Source organism: Phascolarctos cinereus, unplaced genomic scaffold (assembly GCF_003287225.1).
Source record: "Phascolarctos cinereus isolate Bilbo 61053 unplaced genomic scaffold, phaCin_HiC Scaffold_2;HRSCAF=192, whole genome shotgun sequence".
NCBI lineage: Eukaryota > Metazoa > Chordata > Mammalia > Diprotodontia > Phascolarctidae > Phascolarctos > Phascolarctos cinereus.
The window spans coordinates 331165933-331183871 of record NW_027555625.1 but is presented as its reverse complement, the minus strand read 5'-3'; the positions used below and the strand labels follow the sequence as shown (position 1 = coordinate 331183871).

Genomic DNA, 17939 nt, shown 5'->3' with positions numbered 1-17939 from the left:
TTCTGGTCTTTTATATTTCTATTGCTCACTTTTTGACTCCTTCTCCTTTAGTGATAGTTTACCTGGTGTCTAGACCTCAAAACTCTATCAGGCTCCTGCCCTATAGGGCAATTCACCTTTCACTGACTTCAGTCTCTGCCTCAAGTGACTTATGGGGGGACAGGGCTGGTCCCAGCTGCATACTGGGCTCTTTCCCTCAGGCTTAGTGGAGTGCCACACAGGCACACACATGTGCCTTTTGTCATTTCTATCTGTTCCTTAGTTCTTTGGCTGAGCTCTGTTGCAGCACAGAGCACTGCCATGCTCCTGTCTAAAAATACCTTTTGGTTTTCTGTGGCACAGGAAGATGGGAGAGAGAGGTGGTGAGTAAAATTAAGTTGAGTGGTAAGCCCTTTGCTAGGCTCATGTAGCACTGCCCAAGCATAGTGAGTGATGAGGGAGAAGTATTGAGTGAGGGCATTAGGAATTAGGAATTAGCCTTCTTTGTTCATTGGATTGTTGCTTCATTAGGGTTTTTGACCATAGAGGCAGCTGAAATTGTCTTATCTCTTGTGCATAAGTCCTATTTTGGAGAGATTTGAGAGATCATGAGCAATGGATAGAGTGTCCAGTCTGTCTTGCAATCTCCCACAAATACAGAGTCCATGAGGGGAAAAGTGGGCACACACTTAGAATACAATGGTAGACTTCATGCCCCAAATTTGGGGGTAATGCTTTGTAACTACTGTTTTTGTTATACAATTTAAGCAAGAGTCATTGTTAAAGAACTGAGTCTACTGACTGATTTTTAAAGGGAAACAAACCATTGGAGTCTCATGAGATTCAGTATTAAGATAGCTACCTGCAGGGTTACCCTTGGAACCCTAACTAGTAGCGACCCCTAAAGGAACCCAACTTTCCAGAACCAGAGGTGACCCCAGAAGGGATTCTACTTTACATAATGGATCCAGAACAAATGAGGTGATAGTCCTACTATTCTCCATCATTGTCAGACTATATCTGGAGTACCGTGGTCAGTTGTAGATGCTACATTTTAGAAAGAACATTGGCAAGCTGTAGTGTGTCTAGAAGAGGGTAACCAAAATGGAAAGGGGACTTAAAATCACATTATATGAAGATAGGGTAAAGAAATTATGAATGGTTAGCCTGTTAATTTCAATCATTTTAAGAGACAACTTAGGAGGGGTATGGACATAGTCTAAAAACATTTGAAGTGCCTGGCACCAGAGGTCAGAAGTAAGAGCAGTGGATAGAAAAACAGCAAGGTAGATTTCCATTTTCTATAAGGAAAAACTGTGTAACAACTAAGACTATGCTATAATGGAATGGACTGAGAAAATTAGTTCACAAGATGTCAAGCTAGAAGTGCTTTTTAAAAATCATCTCTTCATAAGTTCATAGATCTAGAACTGAGAGGAACTTTATAGTCTGACCCCCTCGCTTTAGAGATAAGGAAAATGAGGCTGAGGGAAGTTAAATGACTTGCTCAGAATCACATTAGAAGGTAAGCATTAAATGAAGTACTAGAAGCCAAATCCTTGATGGGATTCCTGTCAGTGTTTCTTCTCCTCTACCATGCTACCTCCTTACCAACTCTTTAGTTTTATAGATGGATGAAAGAGGCAAAGTAACTTTCCCAAGGTTCAAGAAGTAGTGAGTGGCAGAACTAGACCTTGGTGTGTTAACAAGAAAGGATTAGAGTCAAAGACAGCAGATTCAGAAAGCCTATCCTCCTCACCTGAACCCATCCATGATTCATACTCACAAGGGAAGAAGTCCCAGAGACTCTATATCATGGCCCCTTCCTTATTCACTCTCTCTAGACAAATCTAGCCTAGTCCTGCCTCTCCCAGGAAGGCTGGTCTTTCCCTCTGTCAAGAATACACTGGCTCTGGGCCCTGAACCTGGGTCAGGGTCAGGGGGAGGGGGCTCAGCCTGGTTGGAGTTTATCTTACTTTGACTCCAACTCTTCCCTTGGACCTTACCCCATCATATTGATCCAGACACACAGACACCATGCGGTTCCTACTGCTGCTGGAATCCCTAATGTTGGGCCTGGTGCTGGCACTTCAGGTGAGAGAGCCCTGGTGGTGAACAGGGTCTAGGAGACCTCGTGAAAAGGGAAGAGGTTGGGGGGGGGGCGGTGTTGTTTTCAGGTTCTAGGAGAAGGGGATGCCAGGAGGGAAGGGATAAGATGGTTCTAAGAAAGATGAGTGTTGGGGAGGAGAAGAGGAAGTATGAGGAAAGGATTTAGGGTGGTCTCAGGGGCAATCAAATAGGGGCAGAGTTATACTTTCAGAGGGAGCAGTTTGGGGGCTGGGTGAAGGAAGAAGGGCTATATTATAAGGTCCCCAGTGTATGGGAATCATGGTTTTAGGGAAGCCCTAGGGGAAAGCATTCCTTTTTGACCTTAGGTCCCTTGCTCTGCCCTTGGATCTGGCTGATTCGTTGTTGGTTGGGGAGGGAAGAGAACCAGAGTTCCCAACACACCTTTCCCCTCTCCTACTTTCTCCAAATGTCTGATACCCCAGGGCTGGGAAGTTTTCTGCTCTGGTCCCATTCCAACCTAAGAACCCCCAGGCACTTAGCTTTTCTAGGAATCTAGGTGTCTCCCAGTGGGAAACATAAGAAATAAGAAGACACAAAATGGCAAGATGGTAGAAACATGGCTAAACAACAACCTGAAAAGGCTCTGGGGTTTTTAGTTCCTGGAAACTCAATATGAGTCAACAATGTGTTATAGCAGCCTAGGAAGTTAATGTGATCTCAGGTTCCTGTAAGATATGCAAAGTATCCTGAGATAAGGAGGTAGTTCTGATCAAATGAGATAATATTTGTAATGCACTTTGCAAACCTTAGAGAGATAAATGCTAGTTGTTTATTATTTTTAATTATTGGTGTACTCTGCCAGGATTAGATTGCTTCTGGAGTGCTGTAAATATTTAGCCTGGTGAGGAAGGGGAAAAAAAAGGCTGGGGGTGGAGACTGGGACAGCTATCTTCAGTTACTTGAGGGGCTACCCCCTGAAAGGATTAGACTTCTATTTTACTCCCAGGGGGAGAACTTGGAGAAATGGGTAGAAACTGCAGAGGCAAATTCAGGTTTGACCTAAGATACAACTTCCTGTCAGTCTGAGCTGTCCGGAAGTGGAAGGGGTGGCCTCTGAAGGTAGCAAGTTCCCTCTCAATGAAGATCTTCTAGCAAAATCTGGGGGACCATTTGTCAGACATGTTATAGAGGGGATTTCATTCAGGTAGGAGTGATACTGATTCTGTGATTCTGAAACTGGCCTGAGGGTGAGGTTGAGCTCAGGCTCCTCACACTGGGCCTACTGAACACAAGGTGAAGAAGTCAAGAATGGGAACTGAGAAGGATGAATCAGAGCTTAGTGGGAGAAAAAAAAATGGGGAAGCTCGGGGTCCTGACCTGGGTGGTTTGACTGTGTGTGAAGTGGGTGGAGTGGGAAAGTGGTCTGTGGATCTCTGAGCTGGGGGAAAGAAAGGACAAAAAGAAAATATGTAGGGGAAACACAATGAAGAGAGAGTTTAGGGTGCAGTAGGAGACCTAGGGGGGCAAGACTGAGGTGGCACTACCTCCTCCCATCCTAACTTCTTATAGGTCCCACCCTGGAAAACTGCAAAAGAACCCATGACCACAGCAGGTGAGTCTTCTCAGTGGGACTTCTGGCTGAGTGGCCAAGGGTGAGGTAATGGTAGTGGTAGTGGTGGTGGTGGTGGTGGTGGTGGTGGTGGTGTTCTAGGAAGGACCTTCATTGGGAAAAAGCAAAAGGGCAGATTGGGATAAAGACCAAGGGGTGAGTTTGGCTGTCCAGACTGTCCACTCTAGCCCTAGTCTTTGAGTGAAGGCCCAGGTCTGGAGGTGGTATGTAAATGAGTTGCTATTATTGTAATTATGAGTAGGGAGGGAGGATGATTTTCTACTTCCTCAGCCAAAACACCCACACCCCTCAGTGCCTTCTTAATGCCTGTTGCATTCCTAATGCCTCCCTCCCTTCCTTCCTTCCTTCTGGGTGTCCCACTCCCCTCTCCCAACCTGGGCTACCAGTTTGTGAAATGGAAAACACCAAGCACCTGCTTTGTGTAGGCAACTGTGCCAGGCACTGTGGGGAGTACACAATACATGGAGAAGCATTTTCAGGCCCATTACTCACTGTTTATGTGAACATGACCAGGTCACTTAACCTTTCTGAGATGTACTCAGTTTCCTCGTTTGTAATCAGTCCATCAATCAATAAGCATGTACTTAGTGCCTATTATACATCTGGCAATAAATCAGTCAACATGCGTAGGCTCTTGCTATGTACCAGGCATTGCTGTTAGGCACTAGGTAACACTTGTGCTACCTTGAAGTTGTGAGGGAAATTCGTAAACTGCAAAACATTGTAATAACTGGGGTTTTTGTTATTGTATGTAATCTGCCGTTCGAATGTTTGGAGGATGAATGAATAAAGAGGCAGTGAAACACAGTGGAATCCTCTACCTTTCCAGAACCATCACTCAGCTTTACTGTCCATACAATAGAACCAAATCGGCTCTGATAGTCTATATTAATATCCTTTCCAGTTCTGACATCCAATGTTATAAATGTTCTCTCAGCTCGGACATTCTATATGGGGTCACAAAAAACAGGGGACAACTGAAGCTCATCCTTCCTGACTCCATTTGACAAACTCCAGTGGCTCCCTATTACTTCCAGAATGGAATATAAAAACCTGTTTGGCTTTTAAAGCACTTCATAATCTAGTCACTTTCTAGCCTTCCAGTCTTCATACACCTAACCTTCCTCCACGTACTCTGTGACCCAGAGACTTGTTGCTGTTACTTGCACATGACATTCCATCTCCTGACTGGACATTTTCTTTCTTTCTTTCTTTCTTTCTTTCTTTCTTTCTTTCTTTCTTTCTTTCTTTCTTTCTTTCTTTCTTTCTTTCTTTCTTTCTTTCTTTCTTTCTTTCTTTCTTTCTTCCTTCCTTCCTTCCTTCCTTCCTTCCTTTCTTTCTTCCTTTCTTCCTTCCTTTCTTTCTTTCTTTCTTCCTTTCTTTCTTTCTTTCTTTCTTTCTTTCTTTCTTTCTTTCTTTCTTTCTTTCTTTCTTTCTTCCTTCCTTCCTTCCTTCCTTCCGTCCTTTCTTTCTTTCTTTCTTTCTTCCTTCCTTCCTTCCTTCCTTCCTTCCTTCCTTCCTTCCTTCCTTTCTTTCTTTCTTTCTTTCTTTCTTTCTTTCTTTCTTTCTTTCTTTCTTTCTTTCTTTCTTTCTTTCTTTCTTTCTTCCTTCCTTCCTTCTTTTCTTTCTTTCTTCCTTCCTTTCTGAAGGATTTTGTGAAAGTATAATTTTATTCTTAATTATTATTTTTTAAATAAGTGAGTTTTGGCTGGGTTTAGAAATCTTTGTTTTACAGAGTTTGGGGGCAAATGAATATTCTCAGAGTACATTGGTGATGGGTCACATATAGTCAGATGATCCCCTAAAACTCCCGCAGAATTTGTGAGAATTAGTAAAAGTATTTACTCTAGGATACTCCAAAGGAGAGAGGGGGCAGAATGGCCCCCACTGCATTATTACTCATAGCTCACATTTATATGGTGCTTTACCATTTTCCTACCACAGCCACATGAGATGGCTCGCTCAAGTATATTATACCCTCACCTTTTTTTTTTCCTAGATAGGAAAAATGAGGTTCAGGGAATTGAAATATCTTATCTACAGTCATAGTAATCGACAGAGAAGGACTCAGACACAGGTCTTAGGACCACAACATCTCTGGGAAGAGAGGAAGCAAAAAGACAAACCGGCTTCCTCTTCAGTCTTTTTTTTTTTTTTTAGTTTATAACATTCACTTTAATAAGATTTTGAGTTCTAAATTTCCTCCCTCTCCCCCACTGGACATTTTCATTGGCTGTCCCCCTCCTTACCACCTCCTGGCCTCCTTTAAGTCTCAGCTAAAGTCCCACCTTTTACTAGACACCTGACCAGGTCTTTTTTTTTTTTTAAGAGGCAATAAGGTTAAGGTCACACAACTAGAAGTGTCTGAGGCTGAAGTTGAACTCGGGTCCTCATGACTCCAGGGCGGGTGCTCTATCCCCTGAGACACCTAGCTGCCCCGACCCAGTCTTCCTTAATCTTAGTGCCTTCCCCTAGATTATTTCTAATTTATACAGTATGTGTATTGTTTATGCATATTTGTTTGCATGTTGTCACCTCCATTAGACTGTGAGCTCCTTGAGAACAGAGACTGGTTTTGTTGCGGGTTTTTTTTTCATTTCTTTGTATCCCCAACAACTTAGCACAATGCCTAGCATGGGCACATTTTGATACTGCTTAACCTTGCTTCTTGACTTGACATATGTCCTATCCCATTAACCAGACTTCTAGCCCCTGGAGGGTAGACCTAGGGTTTGTTGCATGCTGTAGGGGCTCATTAGGCATTTGGGGGTTAATTACAGTCCTCATGACCAGCGGAGATCCCTGCTACTTCCCCTTCCAATATCGAGGCCAGCTGTACCACAAATGTACCAGGAGGGACCGTCCAGGACCCCACGCCTGGTAAGCCCCTCACCTCCCTTCTCCTGCTAGGCTGTATTGTCTTGGTCACAATATTCTGCAAGGCTCCCAAATGAGGATATTATTCTATTCAAATAAACTGCTTTTTTTTTTCTGGGAAGACAGGGGAAGGTGATGTATATTACTCTGACATTGTACTAGTTGTACGGCCTGGGGCCAGTCTGACCCAGTTTCCATATCTGTAAAATGTAGATAATGACATAGGCACTCCCTTCTGGCAGAGTTATTGACAGTGTAAAGATTTGTAAATCTTTAAATTCTAGAGAAATGAGGTCTCGTTATCTCTCAGTCTCAGGCCTACAGCCTCAGGAGACCTCCCTTCTTGCAGATTTATTGATAGCGTAAAGATTTGTAAATCTTTAAATTCTGGAGAAGTGAAAGGGTCCTGTTATTATCTTCCAGTCCCAGGCCAAAAGCCTCAGGAGATCAGGCCTTCCTGGTCTCCTCTCTCCCTGAAGTACAGTGGTGGTGGTGGTATCCTGTGGCAGGACTTTGGAGGTGGGCCTTTTTGGGTGGGTATACCATCTGGATCTGCAGAGCAGGGATGACCCCTTCTTTCTGCAGGTGTGCAACCACAGACAACTATGATCGGGATCAGCAGTGGGCCTATTGCCTGGAGTCCAAGAAAGTGAAAGGTGCCTTGGGTGGAGCTGCATTCCCTTCCTCTTCCCTGGTCTCTCCTCTCTTTCCATTGCAGGAAGTCCTCAGGCCACTGCCCCCACGCTACTCCTAAGCTAGGAATTTGGATGCAGCTCAGGGTTTATACTGCTTCACTTCTCCAAAAAGAAGGGTCCCTGGGGTGACTGTCTCCAATCTCAATCCTTAGGCAGATAGAAACCTCCTAGGGCTACTGTGGCCTGGATTTCATTCCTCCCCCAGCCCCAATCCTATTCCATTCAGAGACTCTGCATCCTCAGTGGTCAAATGCAAGAGCCTTCTGTCCACAGATCATTGCAAGCACAATCCGTGCCACCAGGGCGGGACTTGCATCAACACTTTTCATGGAGCTCGCTGCCTCTGTGCCCCCCACCTCACCGGGCATCACTGCCAAAAAGGTGCCAATTCACTTGAGGGCCACTGTGCCTGACTCTGGACCCTGGGTTTCTGGGTCCTCGACACAATCACCCCCATGGGGAGGGTGGCCCCAAGGCCTATGTATGGGGAGGGGGTTCTACCCTTGGGGGCCTCATCCTGTCAGAATCTAGATGATAATAGTATTTTATATATATATACATATATATATAATATATGTATATATATATGTATATATATATACACACATATATATACACGTTTATACATACATATATAGATAACATAATTATAAATTATAAAGAGCTATGACATTTGCAAAGTGCTTTACAAATATTATCTCATTGTATTCTCACAGCATCACTGAAAGGGAGGTCATACTGTTAACATGATTTTACAGATGAGAAAACTGAGATCAAGTGACTTGGCCAGGGTCACATAGCTAGTTCAGTGTCTCAGGCAGGATTTGAACTCAGATCTTCCTGACTTCAGGTCCAGTGTGCTATCCATTGTGCTACCAAGCACAATCTCAGAGATGTGAGAAGGGGACATATAAACACCTAAGTGAGGGTCCTTGCCTCTTGGGTCCCGTTACTGGCATGTCTTGGCACACCTTCACTCTTTGTATAGCCCTTTAGCATAGGCCCTTGCAGCAAGGTGGTGAGGTGGATAGAGACCTGGAGTCAGGAAGACATCTTCCTAAGTTCAAATCTAGTCTCAAAGAACTCCTAGCTGTGTGACCCTGGACAAGTCACTGTTTGCCTCAGTTTCCTCATCTATAAAATGAGCTGGAGAAGGAAATGGCAAACCACTGCAGTATCTTTGCCAGGAAAACCCCAAATGGGGTCATGAAGAGTTGGAAAAGACTAAACAGCAGCAACCTATTCTTAAGCAGCATGCTTTCTGCCCCCAGAGAAGTGCTACCAGCCTCAGCTGAGGCAGTTCTTTGATGAAGATGAGACATGGCTTCGTGCAGAGCCACCGAGAGTGGCCAAGTGCTGGTGTAAGGGCCCCAATGCTGACTGCAGGTGGCTGCCACACAGCCGGGGTAAGGATTAGCCTGGCACAGCCTCAGGGAAGCTGGAGCTGGGAGGGTGGAGGAGGGACAAAGCCCCAAGTCCAAAGACTTGGGTTGGAGTTCTAGATAGGCTACTGATTGCTTGGGGTGACTTTGCATTTACTGTGTGTGTCTGAAGCTTCTGAACTCTCCTGCATGATTATAGGGTTTCTAAGGGACCTTCCAGCTTTGACACTAATCTTTTATTTTCCGAGGTTTCTTTGGAAAGGTCCTTTTAGCTATGACATTCCACGTTCTCTGCCTTATTCTTTTGGCTCCCTTCTACTTCTGAGTCTATGTCCTAAGGTTCCTTCTAGCTCTGATGTGTTCTATGCTCTGTTCTGTGTTCTACTATCTAATCTCCCTTTCATTTCTGAGTCTATGTTCTAAGATCTCGTCTAGCTCTGACACTTCCTGGGGCTTATGGTCTCTTTAAATTCTAACATTATTTGTACATCCTCTCTAATATTCTAAAGTTCTTGCCCTCTCTAATGGCCTTTGTTCTAAGGTTCCAAAGGTTCCTTTGTTCTAAGACTCCACCATTCTATACCTTTCAGCTTTAGTAGCCTGTGTTCTTTTTCTTGATCCCTTCTAGCTCTAAACATCCTATGTTCCATGATTTCTTTTATGTTCCAAATTTCTCCTGGGTTCTGTATTTTAAGGTCTCTTCCAGCTCTAAGGTTCAAAGTTCTACAGAACCTTCTATATCTGACACTATGTTCTTCTGGCTCTAGCATAAGGTCCCTTCTAGCTCTACCTTTCATATCCTAAGCTCTAAGGTCTTTTCCAACTTTTAACTCTGACATTTTATATTCTAAAATACAATCTACCTCTGATGTTCTATGTTCTTGGATTGTTTCTAAATCTAACACTATTTTCTAAGTGTCCTTCCAGTTGTAAACATTCTATGATCAGTGGTCCCATCCAGGTCTGACATTGTGTTCTGGTCTGGTCATTGTGAAAATGAGACCCATTTCAGGATTCTGGGAGAGTTGTTGGTAGGGGGAGGTTGGTCAGCACTGGAGTGGGATGCCACTCACCCTTTCTTCCAGAAGATTATCCTGAGAACTCTGTCTTCTCCCCAGCCTGCCTGGATAACCCCTGTCTCCATGGAGGGAAGTGCTTGGAGGCAGAGGGCCAGCCTGTCTGCCATTGTCCTCCAAGTTATGCAGGGTACTTTTGTGAAATAGGTAGGTTCCAGGCCCCTTTCAGGCCAGGGCTCAAGGTGGGTTTGAAGGGAGATGTGATCACTAGGGCCTATGGAAAGGGAGAAGCACAGGGAGATGTTTTCATTCCCCTTCCCCTTTTTAGAAGCTGACAGAGGGAGAGGAGAGAGGGAATGTGGTCTAGTGGAACAAATATTGGATTGGTTTCCACATCAAAACAAGGGAAATTAAACTAGATGATTTTAAAGGTTCTTTCTAGCTTGGAGTTCTATCATTTTAACCTATGAGACCCCCCAGGTTCTAGTCGCAGTTCTTGCTGTATGCAGGTCATTTCTCTCTCAAAGGAAAGAAAAAAAAAGTGAGGGGATGGGGAGAAATTATAAAACTGGAGGAAGAAAGCCCAGTTTTGGGGGGCTCCCCTTGCCCTTCCACTTCTGGATGGCCTCTCTTTACCCTAGACACTAGTGCGAAATGTTATAATGGTCGGGGACTCACCTACCGGGGCACAGCTCAGACCACGCTGTCAGGAAAGCAATGCCAACCTTGGTCCTCAGAGGCCACATTCCGAGATCTGCCCAAGAAACAGGTGCTGGCCAAGGGGTTGGGCCATCACCCCTACTGCAGGTGAGGAGGGCTTGGGGTTGAGTAGGGCTTTCATGAGAAGAGGGGAGCAGGCTGGGGAATGAAGAGGTGGGGAAGGAGAGCAGGCTCAGGCAAAGCCAGGGAAGAAGAGGGGAGTGAAGCTTTGGGGAGGAGTATGTGTGGAGCCCAGACCAGGAGAGAGGTGAGAAAAGTTACTGAGGAGATTGTTGAGTGTGAAATGGGGAAGACCATCACCTGTACTGCGTACCATTTACATATGGTTTCAGGAACCCAGATAATGACACTAGCCCATGGTGCTTTGTTCATGCTGGGCCCCGGATGAGCTGGGAGTACTGTAGTCTGGCCACATGCCAGCAACCAACTCAGAGTCCAGCCATTGCATCAGAGGACTCAACTACTCCTGCCCCATCATCTTTCACAGGTAGGATAGGGGCCAGGAGGGAGGAGAGGGGGAAAACCTCATCTCAATGGTAAAGGGGGTGGGGAATTCATATAGAAAGCAGGTTACAGAGGGTGTAGAATGGTAGCACAGATGGGATGCCCAGGGCTGTTACAAAGGACAGAGTAGGCACAGAGACATAGGTCTGAACAAATGTGTGGAGGCAGAGGGCACAGCAAACAGGGATGTAGTGGACACAGGTGGGCAAGGCTCCAGAAGTCATGACTCTAAGAACAGTCAGGTTATGATGGAGGGCACTAGATTAAGTACAGGGCAAGCATAGGCCTGGCAGTGAAAGTAAACACAGGTTGGGTGTAGAGGGCATGGAATGAACATGGAAAGAACTTTTAGAGATGCTCCATGGTGGACAAGGAGTAATAAAGACCATGCAGAGAAAGAAGGCAGGCAACTATTATGGCATGAGATGGGCACAGAAAAGGTACAACCTTTTCTGGCTCTATTCAAGGGCACAAAGTATGCATAGGCTTTGGAACAAAAAAATAGCATGGTGCTTATTCATAGTGTACAGACAGAGGGCATCAGTGGGTACAAGGTGAGCAAAGAGTGGCTGGATACAGCTAAGAGGGCAGGTATGGTATAAAGATAGTACTGACAGGAGACACTGATTGGGCCAGACAGGAGAAACACATGGACTGACAAGACAATGGGCAGGGCAGGCAGAGATCACTGGATGGGTACAGGCAGTTGGAATGGGACACTGAGTGGGCATCGAAAACACATGAAATAGGAACAGAGCAATATAAATGGGTCAGCAATAGGCAGAAGGCACAGGGTTGATAACAGAAACCACAGGATAGGAACAAGAGGATATTGGTGGGCACAGAGAGAAATAATGGGGTTAGCATGGGGACAAACATGGACAGAGAGCAGGAGATAGGCATTGGCATGAAGCTGTCATTCATAAAAGGTGTGGGGATGACATAAATGGTTACAATGTGGACATAACTAGGATAGGCAAAAGACACAGGTTGGCACAGTGTGAGCACTAAGGGAACAAGGCTGGCAAATAGAAGGAGGATGAGTATAAATATAAACACCAATATTAGATATGGGCAGGCACTGGCAGAGGGCACAAGGAGTAGAATGTAATCTCTATTACAAAACAAGGACTTTTGATTTTATCTTTATAATGCCCTGGCACGTAGTAGGTGCTTAATAAATGATTGTTGAATTGAATTAAACTGAAGCTACAGATAGTTGTCAGAAGAAATGGTACCATCACAGAATGGTCACAGAAAGAATAGGGCAGGTAACAACACAGGATGAACAGCAAAAAGGGCACTGAGTGTGCACAAGCAAAGGATAGTCACAATGAGGGAAACTGGATAGGCAGAGGTTAGGGCCCTCAAATCACTAGATGGCTTCAAAGACCCCCTTTTCAGTCCTAGTTTTGTAACAACTGTTCTCGGTCAAGCGAGGGTATACACCAAAGGGATTTCAAAAGGATGGGAAAAGACTATGAAAGATAAAACTCAATGGAGTAGGTCATGGTGGGGGGAGAGGAAGGCAGGGATCTCAGTTTTGGGGGCTTCCCCTCCCCATCCAAAGGCATGGGGCAGGGACAGGCAGTAAAAAGTTAGGGGGTACTACTATAAGATCACAGGCAGGTCAAGGGGTACACAGAGAGGCCATAGGGTGAGTGCAGATATCAGTGTCTCTGGTGGGCATCAGTCATCAGTATGGTGCTTGGGTCTCTTCCAGCATCACCCAGGGAGCCTCTCGGGTCCCAGCCTTCTCTGAGGAAGGTTGACTCTGTGGCTTGTGGCCAGCGACAAAAGAAGAGGCTCTCTGGGCTGACTCGCGTTGTGGGAGGGCTGGTAGCATTACCAGGGGCACACCCCTACATAGCTGCGCTCTACCTGGACCAGAACTTCTGTGGTGGCAGCCTCATTAGCGCCTGCTGGGTTCTCACAGCAGCACACTGTCTGGAGAGCAGGTGCGTGACCCAGGGCTCTTCGGCTGGAACCACCCCAAGATTTAGTTGTTCCTTTGGGAGAGTAATCCAGAGGAGGAGACCTGGGCAGCAAGAGAGTTTAAGCTTGGGATGGGAAAAGCTAGATCCCTTTATGGACACGGAAAGAGAAGGCTTGGAGATTCCTCGCTCTGGCCTTTGTCCCGTCCAAGTAGGGAGGTTCAGGGATTTGGGTATGAGGATCAGACTTGGGGGTCCGACTGGAGGTGAGGAGCAGGGGGTTGTGTAGGAGGTGGGACCTGGGTTGTCTAAGCTGCCAGCCAGTGTTCCCACAGGCCTGACCCAGAACTGCTGACTGTGATTCTGGGCCAAGAGCGATACAACGAGAGCTGTCCGCAGTGCCAGGAATTCTCGGTGCGTGAATACCGTCTGCACGAGAGCTTCCGGTCTGACACGTTCCAGAACGATATTGGTAGGTTCGGGCGAGTCGCCCAGGGTCAAGAGGATGGCCTCAGTCCAACGCGGTACCCCAGTGTTCCCCTTAGACAGGGAAAAGGGGTTGGAGACGCGGAGTCCCGGACCCGAACCCCAGTAGCGCTCAAGCTCTGACTTGGTCGATTTCTGGGGTGTTAGCGCTGGTGCGGCTGCAGGAGACAGAGAACGGCAGTTGCGCGCAGTTCACGCCTTTCGTTCAGCCAGTGTGCCTCCCCGATACTTCGGAGCCTCCAAGTGACGCCTTGAGCTGCCAGGTAGCTGGCTGGGGTCACCAGTATGAAGGTCAGTAAACAGAGGGCAGTGAAGATGGCTTTTTCCCTCACCTGGGTCCGCACGGGAGATGACCTGGGATGAGGCAAGAAAGGGGCCTTACTTAAAAGGGTGGCTAATGAAAGGTCAAATTAGTGTGAGGGGATAGATGGCAAAAGATGGCATGTACAGCTGCAGAGTGGACAGAGTTGGCTTTGAAAGTCCATATTCCTCTCTTGCCTCTCTGCTTGGTACCAGTAGGCTGTGTGACCTTGGGCACAGCAGTTGTCACAGAGCAGCAACTTTATTTCTAAGACTGTAAGGTGGAGAGCAGGTGCTAATCTGTGTTGGTGGAAGGAGTGTACTGACTGGGATTTCCTTGCACTGATGAAATCTAAGGTCTGGTTTAAAAAAAATGGGAAAGAGCTTTGGTAATGTAAACATGGGCGGTGATAACCTAATGTAGTGAAAATATTTCAGATTTGAAAGTGAGAGAGCTCTGAGGCCTCTCTGGCCCTGACCTCTACTTAACTGGGTGTTCTTGGGCAAGTCACTTCTACTCTCTGGTCCTCAGTTTCCCCACATGTAAAATAGAGGATTATTCCCTCTAAGGTCCCTTGCTAGCTCAGAATCCTTATGATCCTGTGGGAGAGGGGTAAAAGGGGTCATAGATCCTCAAGAGCTGTATGACTTTCCAACATGATTTGGGGGGCCTTGCTCTGGTGCAGGGAAATTCCAGCATTTGTTTGAGTCTTAAAGAGTCCTTGGCTCCCTATAGATTTAAACGGCTCTGCTGCTCAGACATTTTGGGAATGACTTCCTTGGGCACAGGACTCAGGATTGGGGTGGGGGGAGAGATGAAACGAAGGGTAGGAAGAAAATGTGAGTCCCAAACACAACCGGTGGAAGAGGGTGGCAGCGCGTAGACCCTGCCCTTGGAGGGCTCTGATTGGGCCCTCCACCCCATCACCCTACCAAAGAACACAGTCTGGTCACCTTTCCTGCCATACTACACTGCAGGGGCCGAGGACTACTCTAGTTACCTGCAGGAAGCCCAGCTTCCGATCATTTCCTACGAGCTCTGCTCAGACCCAGAAGTGCATGGGACAACTGTCACCCAGGACATGCTGTGCGCCGGTTTCCTGGAAGGGGGCACAGATGCCTGCCAGGTGAGAGGAGAAACAGGTCACAAGAAAAGGGGAGCGGGGAGGCAAGAGGCAGGGACAAAGAACTAATATGTCGATGGCCCAGGGCGACTCCGGGGGACCGCTTGTGTGCGAAGAGGCAGCGGATCAGCTCACTCTGCGCGGAGTGGTGAGCTGGGGCTCAGGCTGTGGGAACCGAAACAAGCCTGGAGTCTACGCCAACGTAGCCAGTTATCTAGAATGGATCCGGGAGAACACTGCCTCCTAAAAGACTCTGGGTTTAACTTCCCCTGGGGTGGGCACTCCGGGCCAGTGGGGCCCTGGTAATGGGGTGGGCTTAGAATGAAGAGTGTGAGATAGCATTACCTTGGCTTCTGGATCTTCTCTCAGCGCCGTGGGGCACTAAAGGGATTTGTCTATTCTCTGGCCCCAAACAAGTCCTGGAAGGTGTAGGAGACGTGAGTTCAGACCAAATTTATCACAGTGGGTGTTGGTGTCATAGAAGACGCTGACATCACAGCGGTAACCGAGAGAGCAGCAGTAGGCGCTAGGACACCCCCGGGGGTTCAGGGAGCAGGGCAGGGGGTCTTCTATCTCCCTGCAATGGGCGACTGGAAGACATACATCAGTGCCGTACTGCGGGACCAGCGCATCGATGACGTGGCAGTGGTGGGGCATTCGGACAACCGCTGCGTGTGGGCCTCGAGGCCTGGAGGCCTGCTGGCTGCTATCACCCCTCAGGAGGTGGGCATACTGACAGGCCCTGACCGCCGCAGCTTTTTGCAGTCTGGGATCACCTTGGCAGGCCGACGCTGCTGCGTCATCCGCGACCACCTCCTAGAAGACGGCGATGGTGTTCTGGACGCCCGGACCAAGGGGCTGGATGGTCGCTCTGTGTGCGTGGGACTCACGCCAAAGGCCCTGATCGTGCTCATGGGCCGACGGGGCGTGCACGGGGGCACACTCAACAAAACTGCTCACCATCTTATCAGGAGCCTGCGGTTCCAGGGTATCTAAGATGCCAGGAGCCAGCGACGAGAGGCGGGGAATAAATATACATGTAATGTAGCCCGAGCCCTGTTCTGGGAAGTGGGACAAAAGGGTGGATTTGGGGCCACCCAGGGCCTCACTCTCTGGCTGCCCAGAGCGGGTGACCTTCCCCTTTTAGAGGACTGCCTAGAGCAAGTGCTTATTTAGAATTGTGGTGCTGGAAGTTAGGGACACTCATCCTTCTGACCCAGTGATTAGAGCCATGGAGATTCAGGGCAATCTCACAGCCAAAGCAGGACTCTGAATGTTTTCATGCACGACTAGACTCACAGCTGCCTCCAGAACAAATAAATGCCAGCGAGTCTGGCATCAACCCTAGTGCCATCTTCCCAGAATATAGTGGGGTTCTGAAGTCCTGGAAGATCAGGCCAGTACAGAAAACAAGTATTGGGATTAGGGATTGGAAAAGGCTTCTGAAAGAAGCCTTGTTATTAAGCACTGTATGCCAGGCATATCCAATTAACCTCTGGGGAGTAAAAAAAAAAAAGTCAAAAACGTTTGTCTTTATTCTCAAGGAGCTCACATTCTTATGGGAAGGGGGAGGGAAAACAACATTAAAGTAACTATATACAGGATATATACAGTATAAATAGAGGATAATCTGAAAGGGAAGATATTAACTAGTAAGGGGATCATGGCAGACCCTGAAAAGCCTACTGGAGAAGGTGGAATTCAAGCTGCCGGGAAGGAGGCTAGGAAAACCAGGAGATCCAGGTGAGAAGGGAGAGCATTCCAGGTATAGAGGATAGGGAGCTGGAGTTGGGAGTTCTGGCTAGGCCAGACCCTGTGTGCCTTCACTGACTCCTCACAGCTGTCTGGGGTAGGACACAGAGCCCAACTAAAACTAGGACTGGGAGGCCCCTGGCCACCCCAGAAGGTGGGCTTCTCTCTCCTGGTCTTTGAAGTCATCGTCCTCCCTCAGCAAAAACTCCCTTTGGTAAGAATCCTATATCCATCCTCACAACAATCTATTGAGGAAGGAAGGGCCAGGATTTTTATTGCCCAAATTTCTCAAAGAGGGGAAACTGCTCAGAAAACTTCAAAGTATTTTAAGCTCAAGGTCACACAACTGTAAGAATCTGGGTCTCTCAGCTGCAGAAGTCCAGAACTCTCTTCACTCCATGCACTGGCTCTTTTTAGAGGTGACAAACTGAGAATGCCAAGCTTATCCCAGCCCTTTTCTGGTACGACCACTTCATTCCTTTCCCTCTCGTATTCTCCCTTTTTTTTTCTACTTCCTTTCCTTTCCACTTCATTCCTCAGACATTTTATTACATTCCCTTTTCTCAACTCTTTCTCTCTTTCCCTCCTCTTCCTTCCCTCTTCTTTCTCTCACCCAGCCCTCACTTTTCTCTACCTTTCCTGTGCTCTTTCTCCTCTACTTTCCTTTCTTTTTTTCTCTGGGGGAGGGGCACAGGCCTTACAGGGATAGGACTTCTTGAAAAGAGGTCTCAACTTATCAGTTTGGTGAGCTAGTCCCAGTGCCGCTTCTAACTGAGCCCTAGAGAGGATTGAGTGAGGAGTGGCCTGAGGCAAAGGGTGCAGGGTCTAAGGTTCAGGAAGGGATGAGACTGGAAAAAGCCACGCCTTCTAGGCATCAATTGTCCTCTGGAGACATGCATCAGGCTGTGAACAAGGCGCACAGGGACCTCCTTCCCTCTGAGAAGCATCTGGTCAACAAGTATTAAGTTCCTACTGTGTGCCAGGGACTGCTGAACCCTAGCGATACCAAGACAAAACATAGTCCCTGCTCTTGAGGAGCTCACAGTCTAATGTGGGAGACAACATGAAAGTAACTGTGTATAAACAAGACATATACAGGTATATACAGAAATACACAGATAAACTGGAGATAATCAACAGAGGGAAGACACTAGTGTTAAGGAGAATAGAGAAAAGCTACTTGCAGAAAATGGGGTTTTAGCTATGGAAGCAGTTTCTTTCACCCCCTTCCTCTCATCTCTTTGCCCCCAGCCGTTTTCTGGGGGTGGGGAGAAGCCTGGCTGTTTTATTCTGGGGAAAAATTAATAATTAATTAAGCCTTTGCTTCTTTCCTCTTCAAACTATGGGCTGCAAATGAGAAGGATATCGGACCTCCTGGTTCCCCATTTCTATTAAATGAAACTATTTCATTTACCATTTCTGCTAAATGAAGCTGCTTTACTTACTATTTACTAGTACTGCCTTACTATC

At 47.0% G+C, this 17939-nt stretch overlaps 2 protein-coding genes across 4 annotated transcripts; both read left to right on the top strand.

The window, feature by feature from the left end:
• Positions 1-1970: 1970 nt before the first annotated feature.
• Positions 1971-15061, top strand: F12 (coagulation factor XII). 3 transcript variants are annotated; one of them, XM_020998842.2, is made up of 14 exons: positions 1971-2073; positions 3619-3661; positions 6460-6559; positions 7142-7212; positions 7525-7632; positions 8523-8657; positions 9752-9856; positions 10291-10456; positions 10702-10856; positions 12597-12831; positions 13143-13279; positions 13441-13584; positions 14572-14720; positions 14803-15061. In XM_020998842.2, the coding sequence occupies exons 1-14, from the start codon at positions 2017-2019 to the stop codon at positions 14962-14964; spliced, it is 1767 nt and encodes a 588-aa protein (XP_020854501.1). In that variant the 5' UTR covers positions 1971-2016; the 3' UTR covers positions 14965-15061. The 3 variants fall into 3 exon arrangements, with proteins under 3 accessions (XP_020854501.1, XP_078006411.1, XP_020854502.1); XM_020998843.2 differs by lacking the exon at positions 1971-2073 and adding an exon at positions 3135-3253; XM_078150285.1 differs by lacking the exon at positions 7525-7632.
• A 103-nt stretch (positions 15062-15164) lies between these two features.
• PFN3 (profilin 3) lies at positions 15165-16262 on the top strand. The gene has a single exon (XM_020998844.2). It carries the CDS (start codon positions 15300-15302, stop codon positions 15711-15713), a length of 414 nt encoding a protein of 137 aa, XP_020854503.1. The 5' UTR covers positions 15165-15299; the 3' UTR covers positions 15714-16262.
• The last annotated feature ends 1677 nt before the right edge of the window (positions 16263-17939 follow it).

Bases quoted from the DNA above. Each gene is read 5' to 3' on its own strand.
- PFN3 (XM_020998844.2), top strand. From the start codon at position 15,300: ATGGGCGACTGGAAGACATACATCAGTGCCGTACTGCGGGACCAGCGC.
- F12 (XM_020998842.2), top strand. From the start codon at position 2,017: ATGCGGTTCCTACTGCTGCTGGAATCCCTAATGTTGGGCCTGGTGCTG. The intron at 8,658-9,751 runs GTAAGGATTAGC...TCTTCTCCCCAG, and splicing joins GTGGCTGCCACACAGCCGGG to CCTGCCTGGATAACCCCTGT. The intron at 14,721-14,802 runs GTGAGAGGAGAA...TCGATGGCCCAG, and splicing joins GGGGCACAGATGCCTGCCAG to GGCGACTCCGGGGGACCGCT.